Source organism: Nesoenas mayeri, assembly GCF_963082525.1.
Source record: "Nesoenas mayeri genome assembly, chromosome: 18".
NCBI lineage: Eukaryota > Metazoa > Chordata > Aves > Columbiformes > Columbidae > Nesoenas > Nesoenas mayeri.
The window spans coordinates 2,536,337-2,552,013 of NC_137566.1; the positions used below are offsets into that span (position 1 = coordinate 2,536,337).

At 56.6% G+C, this 15,677-nt stretch overlaps 1 protein-coding gene across 1 annotated transcript; it reads right to left on the reverse strand.

The window, feature by feature from the left end:
* Positions 1-15,106: 15,106 nt before the first annotated feature.
* NRARP (NOTCH regulated ankyrin repeat protein) lies at positions 15,107-15,659 on the reverse strand. Its single transcript, XM_080356154.1, has one exon. The coding sequence runs from the start codon at positions 15,495-15,497 to the stop codon at positions 15,156-15,158; it is 342 nt and encodes a 113-aa protein (XP_080212280.1). The 5' UTR covers positions 15,498-15,659; the 3' UTR covers positions 15,107-15,155.
* Positions 15,660-15,677: the final 18 nt, after the last annotated feature.

The following is a 15,677-nucleotide window of genomic DNA, read 5'->3' on the forward strand; positions in this document are numbered from 1 at the left end:
CACAGACACTTCACCTCTCCTTGGTTGTTTCAGAGCAGGTTCAGAGGAAGTCAACTCCTCTATCTCCTTGAGCTGTGAAAACAGAAGCTCAAGCACAGAGCACCCCAGATGAGGGCTCACCAAGGTTTTCTATCTTGTTCCCAGCACCCTTCTCGATCACACAATATCGTGATGACTTCTACGGCTGTGGTTGCCCATGAACAGTTCTTTGAAATCACCAGGTCAGTGGCAGCTCCCAGCTTTCCTCCTGAGTTTAACCACCTGTCCAAGCTCCATGCTGATGTCCCACCATAATCGCTTCTCCCTGGAAGCATCATCTTCATTTCTCTACACCAAAGCTCACCGGCTACTTCTTTGCCTCTTTTGAGATCCTTCTAAACTCCTTACCATCAACACAGCCTTGGCCATCCAGAAGAGCTCAAAGTAATCCATGAACTTGAAGATTTCTGTTCACTCCTTTATCCTTGGGGTGGATGAAGATGTCAAATATAAAACTGGTCCCAGGGCTGGTATCTGGGGGACCCCACTGCTGACTGTCCTCCATCCTTAAGAGCCCTACGTGTTGCTTCTGATCCTTCAACTACCTTTCAGTTCATGAAAGAGCCTTTCTTCTGCCCCCACAGCAAGTTTGTTTCTTTAATAATCATGGATGCGGTGCCTCATCAGAAGGCAGATGATGTCCTCTGGATCCTCTCTGTTTGAGACAGCTCCTTGCAGGAGCCCCACCAGCTTCTCCCAGCTCCGTGTCCAGCCACACGCTCAGCAGTTGCACCCTTCTGTACAGGCTCTGCTGTCCCACTGGTGCTGCAGCAATGAGAATCTTCCTTTTGCCGCTCCCAGGACCCCATTTCCGTAGCTGGCAGTTTCACCGTCCCCCACCCGCTGCCCAGCTGGAAGGAGAGGAGCCGCGCTGCCGCTGGCACCTCCCCGGTGTCACAGACAAGTTCCTCCCAAACCTGAGCAAACACCGTGTGTCCTGTGGACACACTGACCGCAAACTCATCCCATCAGTCTGGGGCTTCCTCTAGATGTACTTCAAACTGTTCTAGCTCCTCTGTGACTGGGATTTTCACTTGCAGAGACTTCTTCACATGCCTTTTTCCTACGCTGTTTATACGATTCCACTTCGCTCCTCTGGAACTGCCAGCCTGGCATCACCACACCACAGTGGCACCCTCCTTCCCACAGGTCTCTTTGTCCTGGTACATGATGCTATCTTGTGCTGCCAAATTTTACATTTCCGTTTGTGCTATCGGCGCTGGTTTGAAGGCATTTCCAGTTCTGCCCTGCTTCGTGTCCTTCTCCAAACGCTCTGAACATCCAGGGCCTGGGTTGTCTCCCAAATGCCTCTTTGTCCTCCAGCTGTGGTTACGCTCCATCTGAGTCTGCCCAGGCTGTGGCCTGGGAAAGGTCTCTGTTTGCATGTGATCAGAGTTGGTCAAGTTATGGTTTTAAAATGGCTGCAGTTATGGCTTTACAATAACAGCTGCCAGGAAGGGCGCAGAGGCTGCAGGCACATGGGCTGGGTTTGGGAGGGTGATGTGTCCCACAGCCCCTCTGCCCAGGAACAGCTTGGGATGCTCCTGCTCTGCAGCGGGTTTCCTTTCTGTGCTCCACAAACCTGCCTTTTCTCTTTCTCCTCCTCCTCCCTCTGCTTACTGGGTGCTCCTTAGCATGGGGGCTTTGCTTCTATCCTGAGGGGTTTGAGCTCCCTCACCCCAGCTGTGGCAGGGGGGTGTCTCTGGGCCTTGTATTGAGGGTGAACACCCCACAGCACTGGTGGGGCTGGTCAGGAGACCTGCTGGAGGCTTGGACCATGCTCAGCAGGCACCTCCCCTGCTCCGGAGGCTGGCTGCTGTGCCAGGAGCTGCCTGCATCTCCCCGCACTGCGCTCGCCAGCCCCATGCCGGCCAGGAGGGCAGGGCTGGTGGCACAGGGTGGGTGAGGCGAGGATTTGCAAGGGGGCAGGAGTATGGTGGAAACCTCAGAAGATGCTGTCTCATCTGTGAGACGAGATGCTGTGGGTCACAGCGCTTGGGAACACCTTGTGGGCTGAGGACGAGTTGCAGGATGAGCAGCACCACCAGCATGGCCAGCACAGCTCTCATACTCTTCAGAAAGAAAAGTTGAGTGTTCAACAAAGCGGGGCAAAGGCTGGACTGGGGAGGGAAGTGCAACCCAAATCTGAGGACTTTGACAGGCACAAATCAGCCTAGGCTCATGGGAGGACTGGAGGAGGATGAGCAGAGATGTCCCTGATGGACACAAGTTGGGACTGACTCCATCTGTGACCTAGGCACTTGTGTCCTGCTCCCAGAGTATCCCCTGGCGCCCAGCACCCATCAGAGCTGGGTGGAAGCTGTGGGGATGCCGGTGCAGACCTGCTGGGCCACTGATCCGTGACCCATAGTAGCCAGTGTTTCAAGGATGGTGCTCAGCCACATGAGTACATGGCACAGCCAGAGAGGCGGGTGACAGAGCACGAGGGCTGCTGGGATAGCCAGGTCCTCAGAGCCCCAAGGATGCACATGCACCCTCCAGGACGTCCCTGCACGGGTGCTGTCCACCTGGAGCAGGGGCTGAACGTGGAGGTGGCATGGCCGTGAGTCCGTCTGGGAGATGTGTTGGCATCCTGGGCTCAGGGTGGCAATGTGCCGCTGGGTGCCACATGTGGGTGCGTGTGCTTTGAGCTGCCTGGTCGCTGTGTGTCCAGCCAGAAGCATCAGCCTGCATATCTCTGTGCCCACAAATGTGGAGACACCTGCCAACCCACCCACCCACCCGTGTCTGTCTGCAGAGCTCCCTCCTTGCCTGGCTGCTGGCCTGGGGCTGCTCCCACTGCCCGAAACCCCAGGAGACGCTTGCCGTGCGTACCCGGGGATGAAGCCACCACGTCCCCATCCCGCTGCAGCTCCCGTCCCCGCGCTGGCCGCTGCTCCGGCTGCCCAGCCGTACAGATGGCTTCTCCGCCGCGCCGGGTCGCAGCCTCCACCCTCACGTGCGGCTGCTTTTTGTGTCCTTTCTCGCTGCGCGTCGGCCTCACCCTGTCACTCCCAGCCCTCCGCCGCCCGCGCCCCCCGGCGCAGCCCCCACCGGAGCCAGCCACACACACAAGTGAACTTTTCTGCGTTTTCCAGCAATTAAAAAGAATAAAGCAACAGTTGTCTCCAGGCAGGGCATGGATCCTGGTGACCCTGATTTTCTGTGTGGCTGGGCAGGGTGAATGGGGCTATTGAGACCCCGATGACTGGCATCTCCACTCCAGGATTGTCTCCCCTTCCAAGTCCCCCTCCCCGCGCTCTCCTCCTCCCTACCCTCCTCCTCGCTTTTAATTTCCTTCCTGGAGAGAGCTGCTCATCCCCTTCCCATTGGCCAAAGGCCTGAAAGGGAATGGAGGAGACAAGGGAAGGATTAAAGACGCTCTGCTTAGGAGCAGGCAGCCTGAATACAAGATGCACCGGCTGGGAAAGAATGGGGGCTTAGTGGGGCACCAGATCAGACCCGCCTCCGTCGCATTCAGCCCGACCTGCATTCCTGCATTGCTAAGCAGGGACCTTTCTCCCGACCGCCCATCAGAGGGACACCCTGGACCCCTGTCCCACCTGCCGCTGCAGGTAGACCTGCCTGGGATGGTCCCACCACACTGCAGCTCCTCGGGATGCAGCCACCATGGAGGACCAGAGCACTACAGTGCTTGCAGGTCCCTTGGGTCACCCTGTTCAAGTCGGGACAGGGTCTCCAGCCAGCCCCATGAGGATGAGGAGGCTGGTAGGACATCTCTCGGACCAGCCTGGGAGCAACGTGGGACAATTCAGGTCTCTGGGACATTCCTAGTCCTTGCCCCAGCAGCACTGTGGGCCTCATCCTGCAGGCTGGAGGGTGAGGCAGGCGCTGCTGCTCGGCGCTCGGAGGCGGGCTGCAGCCTGCAGCAGGGTTAGCCCTGTGCCTGGAGAAGGGCTGCGACACTTCCAGCCACAGCCTTGGCGTCAGAGAGGCTGGTGCAGCCCTGCTCGTCGACCACGGCCTCTCATAGAAGATCCCCCCAAAAAATTCATGGTGTTCACTGCCCTTCTCAGCACCCCATGGCCGTGCAGTTTGGGTGCAGATGGGGCACGGTGGCTTGCGTTCATCCCTCCTGCTGATCCCACTCACCCCATGCCACCAGCCTGTGCGCAATGAAGGACTTGTCACGCTTGGACTTGTCTTTGTGCTGCTCCGAAGGCAGGTGTGGGGCAGAGTGGATTTTGGTGCTGAGGCTGGTCCTTGGGAAGGGCTGGGACAGAGTGAGATGGTGGAGAATGGGCTCGGGTTCACACCAGGAGTGTGGGGCCCCCAAGCACAGTGGTGGGCAGTGACCACCTGTCACTGACCAAATCCATGGGAAGACACATGGGGAGTCACCGAGGAGCATGACTGTGGTGTCGGTGGCATCTGAGTATTTCTGTGCCTCTTGCACCCTCCGTGCCAGGTTGACCCTCTGTGACTTGTCTCAGGTGAAGAGCGGGCAGAATTGAGTATCGGCTGGGGCAGTGCAGGATCAGTGTACACCGTCTCTGCCCAAGGACACCCCCTTGCCAAGGCAAGGCCAGTCCACCAAAGCTGGAGCAGCACAGGGCCCTCCATGTTATTAGGGTGCTGGATCAATCCTCAGTGTTTGCACACAGTAGGGTTGGGAACAGCGCCCTGTGGCTTGGGGATCTGAGGCTGAGACACCTGGCTGGAGCTGGTTTCCTTTGCAACACAGTAGGAGCTTGTTCTTGGAAACCTCTCCAGGTCTTTGCTGACATTCACCCCAGAGAGCTCTGTTTTCTGGGGGACATGTCCCCGGTGGAGCCCAGGAGGGCCCTGATGTGATCAAGACTTTTCCAGGCTGAGAAGCTGGTGGCCTGCAAGGGCAGGGTGGGCCAGGAAGGTCCTACAGCGCTGAAGCATCAGCCATGAGGACAGCCCGAGGATCCCACGCTGCTGGGAGCACCCCGGGGAGCCCAGAGTCCATGCAGGGACAGGGCACCGTACACACAGCTTGGGGACCCTGCACTGCCGAGGCCGGAGACTGAGCTCCCATGTCCCATGTAGTGGTTAACATCATTTTAGGATTCCTGAGGGTGGTCCCACCTCTCCCCATCTTCTGCTCTAGATCTCTTGCTGGCCTGGCCCACACACCCCAAGGCTGTGCAGCACCTGCAATGGTCAGGATGGAGCCCTGGTGACCATGTGAACGTGGCTGCAGGAGCCCAGGGTGGGATATGGCTGAGCACATGGAGGTGGCCTCTTAGGGCAGCCTCAATCACCTTCCAGAGTCTTGATTGTATCACTACAGAGCAGGATTTGGGCACCAAAACACAGTCACCTTGTGCCTGCTGAGATGCCCCAGGGTGCCCAGGACATGTGTGCAGGTAGAGGAGATGGGATGGCCTCCTGACCCTGGGGCAGAGGCCAGGCAGGACAAGCGAGGCCATCTCAAGCAGCAGGAGTTTATATGTACGCTGCCACCCCTCCCCTGTTTCCACAGCCTGTGAAGGAACCCAGACACCACCTTGAATGGACACCCCAGGGCCAGAGCTGAATTCCACCCCACTGACCCAGCTGCATGGGCTGGGTCCCCGTTATTGCTGCCTCCTGGGCACCTCATGCGACCATCACGGTCTCTGCGGTCCAGCTAGCGTCGCTCAGACCGCTTCCATCCTCACATGCTAAAATCCCTGAATTTAAAACATTTTTCAATATTTGATACTAAAAGACAAATCTCCTGGAGTCCTGTGACTCCAGCAGAAGCTTGGTACCAGAGAAGAACATTAAATGATTCCTGGAGCTCTGTCTCCATTTTCATCCCAGAAGGCAGAAGAAAATGCCCATCTATTCTTCTTCCACAGAAGAGTCACATCTCCTCAGGCATGCCACCACCTGCCCCCAGCCCCAGTAGCTGACATGGAGCCCACCTACATGTCCACCTCCCTTACCGCATCCTCTCACTCAGGGAGTGAGGTCTGACGTCTTTGTGCCAGAAAGCTGCCCTGACTCTAGGGCAAAATGGGTAGGAAATGTGTTACCAGCACAAGGGACCTGGCCCGCTGGCTGAGCACCAGCCGTGGTGAGGCTGCGGTGACCAGGGGCCGGTGGGCATGTGGCTGTGGCCCTGGGCTGTGCCTGGCCCTGCAGGAGCCCAGTCCTTTGGGATTGTCTGTGGGAGATCTTCACCACCCTAAGATCACAGAACCACAGAATGGTCTGGGTTGAAGGACCTTCCCAGCTCCCCAGTGCCCCCCTGCCATGAGCAGGGACATCTGCACCAGCTCAGGGTGCTCAGAGCCCCGTCCAGCCTGGCCTGGGATGTCTCCAGGGATGGTTCATCCACCACCTCTCTGGCCAACCTGGGCCAGGCTCTCACCACCCTCGGGGCAACAATTTCTTCCTCATGTCCAGCCTGAATCTCCCTCCTTTAGTTTAAACCATCACCCCTTGTCCTATCGCCACAGGCCCTGCTCAAAAGTCTGTCCCCATCTGTCTTGTGAGCCCCTTTAGATCTGGGTGTCCCCATTGCCCCGTCACTGCCATAACACTTCCCAGCACCATCACCAGGCAGGACACACAGGGGGTTCCTGCCTTGCTGCACCTGCAGACTCTCCCTCCTGTGCGGTTCCCACCCAGCGCTGCCTGCAGGAACCGGGATCTGGATCCCAACGGAGGAGCCCAAGGGTCCCAGGAGGGGCAGAAACCTGGAACACAGGTGAAAGGGTCTCCGTGTGCGATAGCCGGGGCTTCTGTCCCGGGCGGTTCCCAGCCCGCAGCCCCCGGCAGCCCGCGGGGATGGATGGAGCCCTTCCCTCCGCCCGGCCGGGGTGGAGAGGGACCACGGGGCTTTCTCTTTAATGCAATGCTATGAATACTCAGGGTCTTTCTGCTCGCTGTTTAATGGATTTGAATGTGAAAAGGTGGTGGAATTGGGAAGAGGGGAAAAGAGGGAGGAGGCCAGGCCTCTTTGTTCAGGGATGCTGCTCCAGCCTTGGATTTATTTAGCATTTGGAGGGCTCTGGGGTCTTTCTCTCCTCCCCAGCCACTGCAAAGGCTTGCTCCCTTTTCTGCCTCATGCTTATTAGCATAGCAGCTGCTCCGGGAGAGGGGCTAGGCAAGAGAAAAGGATAGAGGCGGCCGGGAAATGAATAGGAGGGGAAAAAAATAGCTTAAAAGGACAGAGGCTTTGAATGAGGGGGAGTTGTGAGTGGAAAAGGGGCCGGGGGTGGCTCAGAGTTGTCACTGTAACTGTGAATGTGAGCAGGGTGAAACACAAGGAACTGCTGGGGACAGTCATCCTGGCCGGGTGCTGTGCTGGGGGGCGAGGGCCTGATCCTGGCGCTGCTCATGGGGACATGGAGGGCAGTGGGTGCTGAGCCAGCACCCTCCTCTACCCACAGCCCAGCTGTCTCGGGCACCCTGCACCCCTCTTCCTGCAGGGATTTGGGGTGCACCAGCCTCCTGCAGCCACAGGTCCCCAGCTGTGACCTCCGAACTGAAGCATTCAGGGACTGTACCCAGCAAGTGTCACAGCAGCGGGCTGTTCCCAGAGGTGCTGGGCTGCTGCAGGATCCCACTGGGCTCCATGGGGCAGGCTGGGCAGGGCAGGGGGCAGCAGGGGCAGCCCCTGCTCCTCCACAGACCCCTCCAACCACCCCGTGATTGTTTTGGGCATAAGTAAAGGCAACCAGGTGTCCAGGGAGCTGTGACACCGCCCCTGCCCCTGCTCACAGGGGGATGACCACACTGAGACATCCCAGCAAGAGCCCACCGAGCAAGCGGGGCTGTGCGGGCAGGGGTCTGCTCCTGGACGCGAACCTGGGGAGCTCTGGGCACATTTGGAGTCCGTGCAATTGCATTATGTGCAGTAGCATTGCTGCTGACTAGGCATAGGTAAGAAAGTGCTTTTTCAGCTGGAGAAAACATGACCCGAGGTTGCAGTGCAGGGCGGGGAGGCCGCGGAGCTGCTGTTTCCAGGCAGATGCTCTCTACGGTTTTATAAGCCAGGAGTCTGCTCGATGTGCCCTCGCCTCCCAGGGCACAAACCATCCAAACCTCCATTGCAGAGGCTCGGCAGAGGTGGCAGCCATTGTTGGCCGATGTCCCTCTGGCCAGGGCCACATGTGGCCGAGCTCGCTGGGTCAGCTCTGACTCTGCTCCGTGCTGCACCCTGTGCTGGGCACCCTGGGGTCCCCAGGCCTGCGGCGGGGCTGACACCATGGCGGGGGACAGCAGTGCCAGCCATGGCCAGTCCCTCCTGCCTGGGACAAAAGTGAAGCTGGTTGGTGTTGGGCTGGATCATAGAATCACAGAATAATTTTGGTTGGAAAAGACCCTCAGGATCATTGAGTCCAACCATTAACCCAAAGATGTCATTAACCCATGTCGCTGAGACCCTCATGTCCGTCTGTCCAGCCCTCCAGGGCTGGTGACTCCAGCACTGCCCTGGGCAGCCTGTTCCAATGCCCCACAGCCCTTTGGGGAAGAAATTGTTCCCACATCCAACCTCAACCTCCCCTGGCGCAACTTGAGGCCGTTTCCTCTGCTCCTGGCGCTTGTTCCTGGGGAGCAGAGCCCGACCCCCCTGGCTCCAAGCTCCTTTCAGGCAGTTCAGAGATCAGAAGGTCTCCCCTCAGCTCCTGTTCTCCAGCTGAACCCCCAGGTCCCTCAGCCGCTCCATCACACTTGTGCTCCAGCCCCTCACCAGCTCCGGTCCCTTCTCTGAGCAACCAGAGATGAGGAGGGTGGATCTGCCGGTGCTGTGGCTCAGGACAGCCTGCTGGAGCCAACAGTCGGTGCTGTTGGGTGCCATTCTGTGCCCCGTGCACACTGCTGGCTGCCGGGGCCACTGCCCAGATCCCGGGGGGAAGGGGAGGCACCTTCTGGGGAGCCTTTTCCCAGGAAGCAGCAGCAGGAGACCCCCAGCTCCGCTGTGCTGAGCTCTGCCCCTCGTGAGCGCTGCCAGCGGTGCTGCTCTCCTTGGCCTGCGCTCAGAGATGCTCCTGCCACAGAACACTGTTGGATTCAGGCTGGACGAGGAGTTTCCAGCTAAAACAGTTGTCCCAGCTGTTCCCCAGCCTGTCATCCGTCCAGCAGTCCAGCTTTGCCTCTGTCCGTTCTTCTACCTCTCCCTCAGTCCATCGCCTCTATTTTCCCATCATTGCCCAAGCACCCTCCACGTCCTCAGTGCTCTGCGCCAGCTCTCCCCAGCCATTCCCCATTGCTCCCCAGCCATCCCTCCATCCCCGCAGCCTTCCAGCCCTTTAGACACTAGTCCCGTCCACCGCCTTTCTCAAAACAAGGCACACCAGGGTGTTGCCCTGCTCTGACATTTCTTTAGAGTCACAAAGAGAAACATGCCAACATGAAGAAGCCAAAACCTACATTGCACCCGCAGGTCTGCATCCCACCTGGTGTGAGACCCAGAGGTCACCTCTACCTGGGCACCCCAAGAGATGGGTACTGTGGTGACATGGGGACACGGTGGCTGAAGAGTTTCTGGGAAGAGATGTTTCTCCTGCCTCCACGACGAGTGCTGTCACTCCCGGGGACACCTGCTGCCACCAAAGGGAAGCAGGAACCACCTCTGGTCCCTGTGCTGATGCATCTCAGACCTGGGAGCATCCCTGGGGTGACACAGCCCCCCGAGCATGGAGCTCTGCAGAATGACATGGGGGTTTGGCACGGACACCCCGGCTCCCACCTCGCAGCGGGACGGAGGGGCCATGCACGCTGCAGGAACACCCCAAACTCCGTGTGGCAGCTCCAGCACCAGCCTGGGAAGGATCCTGGGGACCAGGACCTTTGCAGTGAGTCCCAGCACCAAACACCACAGCAGCACTGAGTGCACTGAGCCCACAGCAAAACGGGTTGAAACCATGAGCTGTGCCATCCTGCGCGACATGCTGAGGACCTCCAGCGCTGCTGAGCACCGCCTGCCCGGCCACCCCCTGCCCCAACCCACCCACCCATCGACCCACAGTGGGGGCTCACCCTGCGGGTGGGGATGGAGCCCAGAAAGCATTGAGAAGGGGTAAAACACAAACGGTGCAGAAGAGGCCAGAGCCTGCCGCCCGCTCCTCCCCAGCACACAGCAGCGGCTGCTCTGATTTTTTCTTTTTAAAAAGGTAACTCCTATTCGGATCCGCAGTCTGCGCCATTATCATAGTCATACAAGTGCCAAACAAAGCATCTATTTAAAATGTACTGAATTTTGATTACAGCCCATCCCCTCTCGCTCGCCCGCTCGCTGTCTTTCTTTCTCATTCATTCCTTACTGTGTTAAGCTCCCTGAAATTCAAATAAAATCCCACCTCCCCCCCATCCATATGCGTTGGTCGATTCAGCTCCGGTGGCTGGGCTTGACGGATGAAGGGTGATAGAAGAGAAGACAAAGCTGTCAAACCTCGCCGCGCTGTGTTGACTTCCAATCACCCCCGCGGCCGGAGGGGAGCCCGATCCATCTGGTTTGGAGTCAGTAGCACAAACAAAAGCAAAAGACAATGGCAGGAAGCACTTGAAAGTTCAAATTCTTGCTTTGGTTTCTCTTGGACGTACGTAATGCGGCCGGCGGACAAAAACGCGCAGCCAGGGACGCGCAAAAAGTCCAGAAGAATGTGCTTACGCCACCAAACAATCCTTTTTGTTTTATTGGAACAAAAATAGAAAAGGGGAAAAAAATAACACATGAAAAAAAGCAAGTCTTTGCAGTTCCTAGATTGCTTGGACGGGGTTTCTGCAGCAAGGAGCTGCGGAGCGGGGTGGCCATGGCTGTGCACGGGGCTCAGGGTCCGGCTGCACCCTCGTGCGTCCCCGCTGCCGGGGCTGTCACACGCGGGAGCCCAGGGACATTGGGTGGTGTTGTGGGGATGCGATTTGTATTCACCTCCCAACCCAAATCCCCTGCCCAGGGGCTGCGCAGGCCCCAGCCCATTCCGTGTGCCGCAGGAGAGCGGAGGAGAGTGCAGGAATGCTGAGTTTCCTCAGATAAACCTGTCCTGGGGTTGTGGCTGGGTCCCTGGGACAAAGTGACCCGGGAGAAGCCATGGGGCTGAGCCTGGCCCTGCGGCACCCAAAGTGGGGGCCTGGATGAGCTTTATACAGCATGCCAAGGGCAGGGATGCAGATGGGGGTGAGCCGCACCCGCAGGGCTAACCCCACAGGGCCCCGGTGAGCCCCTCGGTGGGGGCAGGTTTGGTGACACTCGCCTGTGTGTCGGTGTCGTGCCGTGCCCAAGCAGGACAAAATCGTCCTGCAGTGGGAGAGGGGAGCGGTGCCAGCCCCACACACACAGCCCGCAGATCTGGCCACAGTCAGAGGCTGCTGTGAGACACCGGGTGACAAACCTGCAGGACCACCAGCGGTCGTGACTGATGGCTGTGGCATTATCTTTTTTTCCTGCTAAAAGCCAACTGGTCACTCGGTGCCTGACCTGCCCACTCTGGGCTGCTGCTGGGCGGGCTGCGTGTCCTCAGGGCAACCCGGGCAGGACCGCGGCCGTCCCAGGCACTGTCCCGTGCTGGCGCTGGATGGCGCAGGGCTTGGCACACGGCAGCGGTGTTGGCCAACCTGGAGAGGTCACACCGGGCCTTTTCTCCAGGTTTCCTCCCCACTGCCATTGGCAGGACAGCACTCCCAGCACCCTGGGGAACCCACACCCTGGCACGGCACAAACTACCCATGCATTTAGGCATTTCCAGAGCTGGCAAAACTATCGATATAGAAAAAGCCTCATTCAAAACCCCACAGTGCTGGCAGTGCGGGAGCTGCCCTGCACCCTGTGCTGCAGTTTGCGCAGGCGGGGGGCTGCCCCTGCTCTCCCAACAGCTGGATCCTGCTGGGAACACCGGGCTCAGGCTACGGGCACTGGGCTGCTCTGGGCCACGCGAGGAGACGGAGGCGCCTTTGGGGACAGAGACCCTCACCCCACCCCAACACTCACCCCACCCCTCACCGTGCCCCTCCAGAGGGTGGCTGAAGCCACCAGCAGTTTCTAACTGGAGGTCACCCCAGCATCACAGCCCAAGAGATGGCAAGGACCAGGTCACCTCCAACCCTTGCTGGGGGCCAGGGGCAAATAAACCCAGCGCAGAAGGTTCGCTGGGAACCAGAGCTGCCCCATTCTCACAGGCTGGGACCAACCCCAGGGCTCCCATCTCACTCCTCTGGCAACTTTGGGACCAGCACAACCCCCAGCACCCACCTTGGGCTGAGCCAGCACCGCTCCACCAGCCTTCAGACACCAGGATGGGATCAACCAGGAGCCTCCCCAAACCCACCCCAACCCTCACCCTCTGGAGACACATTTAACCCCAAAAGAGCTGCAGGTCTGGGCACTGAAACAGGAACCAGCCCCCCCCGCCACGGGAGCATCACCCACAACCACGTGAGAAAGAACAAACGAAAAAGCCTTTTTTTTTTTTATAAAAAGATCAATGAAAAATTTATTTATAAATTTCGCACTCTGGGGCTACACGTCTATATCATACACTCAGGAATATGCTGTACTGTACAGACTTTATCCAGTTAGAAATGATCATATAGTGACCCACATACAGCTTCAATATAAGCCTAAAATTTCTTAACATTAATTAACATAATTAAAAAAGGTATTCGCATCTACAGAAAAATCTACAGAAAAACTCCTTTCTGGAGCAATCTGTGCATCAGCTTCAATGTCTGCTTATTTCACTGACATTATCAATATATTCTTCTTACAAAAATAATAATAATAATTAAAAAGATGACTGCCGGAAGGGGACCAGTCATGCACGAAAGAGCCTCCCCCACCTGCCTCTTTAGTTCTCCTTGTTCTCCCCGTTTTGGCGTGAAGGGTCAGCAGCACGATGAGCCAACAAGGGGGGCGGGGGGACCCTCATTTCAATTTGAATCAATCTGCATCCCTTTTACTTCTCAGGATCAAGAGAGACGGGGGCGTGGGGGTTGCATAGAACATTGAAACTCTAGGGACTAGGAAGGGCAGCAGCTTTTCAGTAAAATACAAAGGGATGTAAAAATACATCAACTCACAATTTCAGAGCAAACCCCCTTCCCCGACGTACAGTTTCCCAAAATCTCAGCGTGTCTAAAGCTCCAGGAGGCTGGAAAGGAACAATACTTTTCTTAAACAACTCACCCAGCAATTCATACAGGAGATTCACAGTCTTAATAGGTATTTTATAAAAATATAAATATGGGTTACATCATGTTGTCTTTACAACACTGGACAGAGCTCCCTTTAGACTGGGTTTATAACCAAGATTTCTTTTTAAAAATCCATCTAGAACTTGGCTTTACAATACACTTTTTAATACCATGTCATAAATGTTATGACATTTCATCGTGGCAAATCCATTTAGTCAAAGAAAATATACAAATGTGCAACCATCTGGTAACGACGATAAAAACCTTGCTAGAAAAGATCTTGTTCCCACCCCGTAACTATCGCACAGAAGCACCAGTGGAAGTGCTGGACACCCCCTTCCATGCTCACAGAAAGACGTCGGCCAAGCAGTTCCTTGCAGATTACAGCATTAACAGTAGATGTTCTCAACAGGGCTTTTTCCTTCTTCTTTAAAGCTGGAGCTTTTTCAGATCATCTCAAATCGTTGAAGTGGCAAAAACCAAAACCAAATTGCAGGTGAAACCAGAGACAAAGCAGAATATTCAGTGCAATGGGAAATAACGGCAGACTCAAGTTTTACCACATTTTTGAAACACTCGCCACCAGCTTCAAACAAAACCAGGCTCACAATCTTCACCCACAAATATATACATACATGATAAATAGTTAAGACACAACCCAAATAAACCAGCAGGTAACTACTTTCTTTTCTGTTTTTAATCATAATGGTTGGGATGCGGGGAGCAAGAGAGGAGAGAGCGGGGAGACGGCAGTGACACGGATGGTTTAGTGCAGACGAGGAGCAGAGGGCTGAAAGACCAGCGGGAGAAAGGAGACTTCTGAAACCTTCCGCATTTTCCAAATGGATGTTCTTGTGCCATAGCGATAAAAAGCAGCATTCGCAATTATACGTGCAGTCACTTCAAAATGCGACTTCAGGTGGCTTCCTCTTCTTCCTCCCTTTCTTTTATAAATATATATATATATATTGAGGCATATATATATCATATAAAAGGAGGGTGAATCTACACACGTTAAATGGATCGTTCTGCATTGAGAAGTGTTATCCAAGTTTCACCAAAAGAAAAAATAAGTTCCCAAACTCTTTTCAGTAGTTTTCCGGCATCTCTCCAGGCAGCAGAGAGCGCTCGCGCCCCTTTCTGTGCAAAAGCAAATCCTCTGCCTCTAGAGTTTATTTCACTTTATTTTTCAAGGAAAAATAATAAGTCCAGGATTTACTAATCCCCCTTTACACACAAAACCAGAAGGACTCAATGTCTTTTCCTGGGATCTCACACGTGCTAAATGGATTCAAGGAGCGGGTGAGGACACGGACTTTCTTCAGACACCCCCCCGAAAGAAAAAGAACCAAAGCAGAAAACCCAGCGCAAAAGAAAACAACAACAAAAAAAGGAGCGATCGGGGTGGGAAAACAAACAAACAAAAAAAAGTGTCATATTCCAATGGAGTCGCCTCGAAATAAAAAAATCTGGTGGGAAAACACTGGGAGAAGATGGAAGAGGAGGAGGGTTTTCCCGGAGCTCCTCGCCGGGAAGGGCGGCGGGAGCCGGAGCCCCAGCCCGGGCGGCTCCTCCGCTCCGGGACAGCGGGACCCGGCCCTCGGTCCGGCGGGGGAGGCGCTTCGGGGAGCGTTGAAATGAAATTCGGTTCTGAGCCAGAATACTTTAAATCGGATGGAGCGAGGGGAGCGGGGTGGGAGGATTAAATATTAGCGGGGAGGTGACGGGGGAGCCTTTAAAGCATCTGCCCAGATGTCAAACTCAAACCGTGAATACTGTGAGTGCAGCCGAGGTAGATGGAAAAAAAAAAAATAAAAGAAAAAACCAACACGTTACAGTAGGAAAACAACCCTTGGGAGGAAAAACAAAACAAAACAAAAGCAGGCAAACGGTGGCGTGTTTTGCGTGGGGCCCCAAATCTTCGCCAAATAAACCCCGGGCCGGGGTGGGAGCAGCTTTGGCGGCCGGAGGAGCGGGGGGGGGGGGGGGTGGCCCCGGCATCACCGGGCGCCGGCGGAGTATTTGGCCTTGGTGATCAGGTAGAGGACGATGTCCTGGTGGCCCCCGAAGGCGGCGATGTGCAGCGCGCTCCAGCCGTCCCGGTTGGCCAGGCGGATGTCGGCGCCGAACTTGACCAAGAGCTTGACCAGCTCCAGGTTGCCGTCGATGACGGACTGGTGCAGCGCCGTCTGCCCCTCGGGCCCGAAGGAGTTGACGTTGAACTCGCAGTTCGTCATGTTCTGCAGCAGCGACTGCAGCTCCTTGGTGTTGCCCCGCCGCACCGCCTCCTGGAAGACGCGCTGGCTGGGCGGCGGCGCCGCCGACACCTCGCTCTGGCTCATGCCGCCGCCTCAGCCCCGCCGTCCCGCATGGACGGCGCCGCCTCCGCCCGCCCGGGCATGCGGTGGCGGCTGCTGCTGGGCCTCTGCTGCTGCTGGGCCGCTACCGCCGCCTCGGCCCCGCCGCTCCGCTGCTGCTGCTGCTCCCCGCTCGTCGCTCCACCGCGCCCGGGCCTCTCTGGA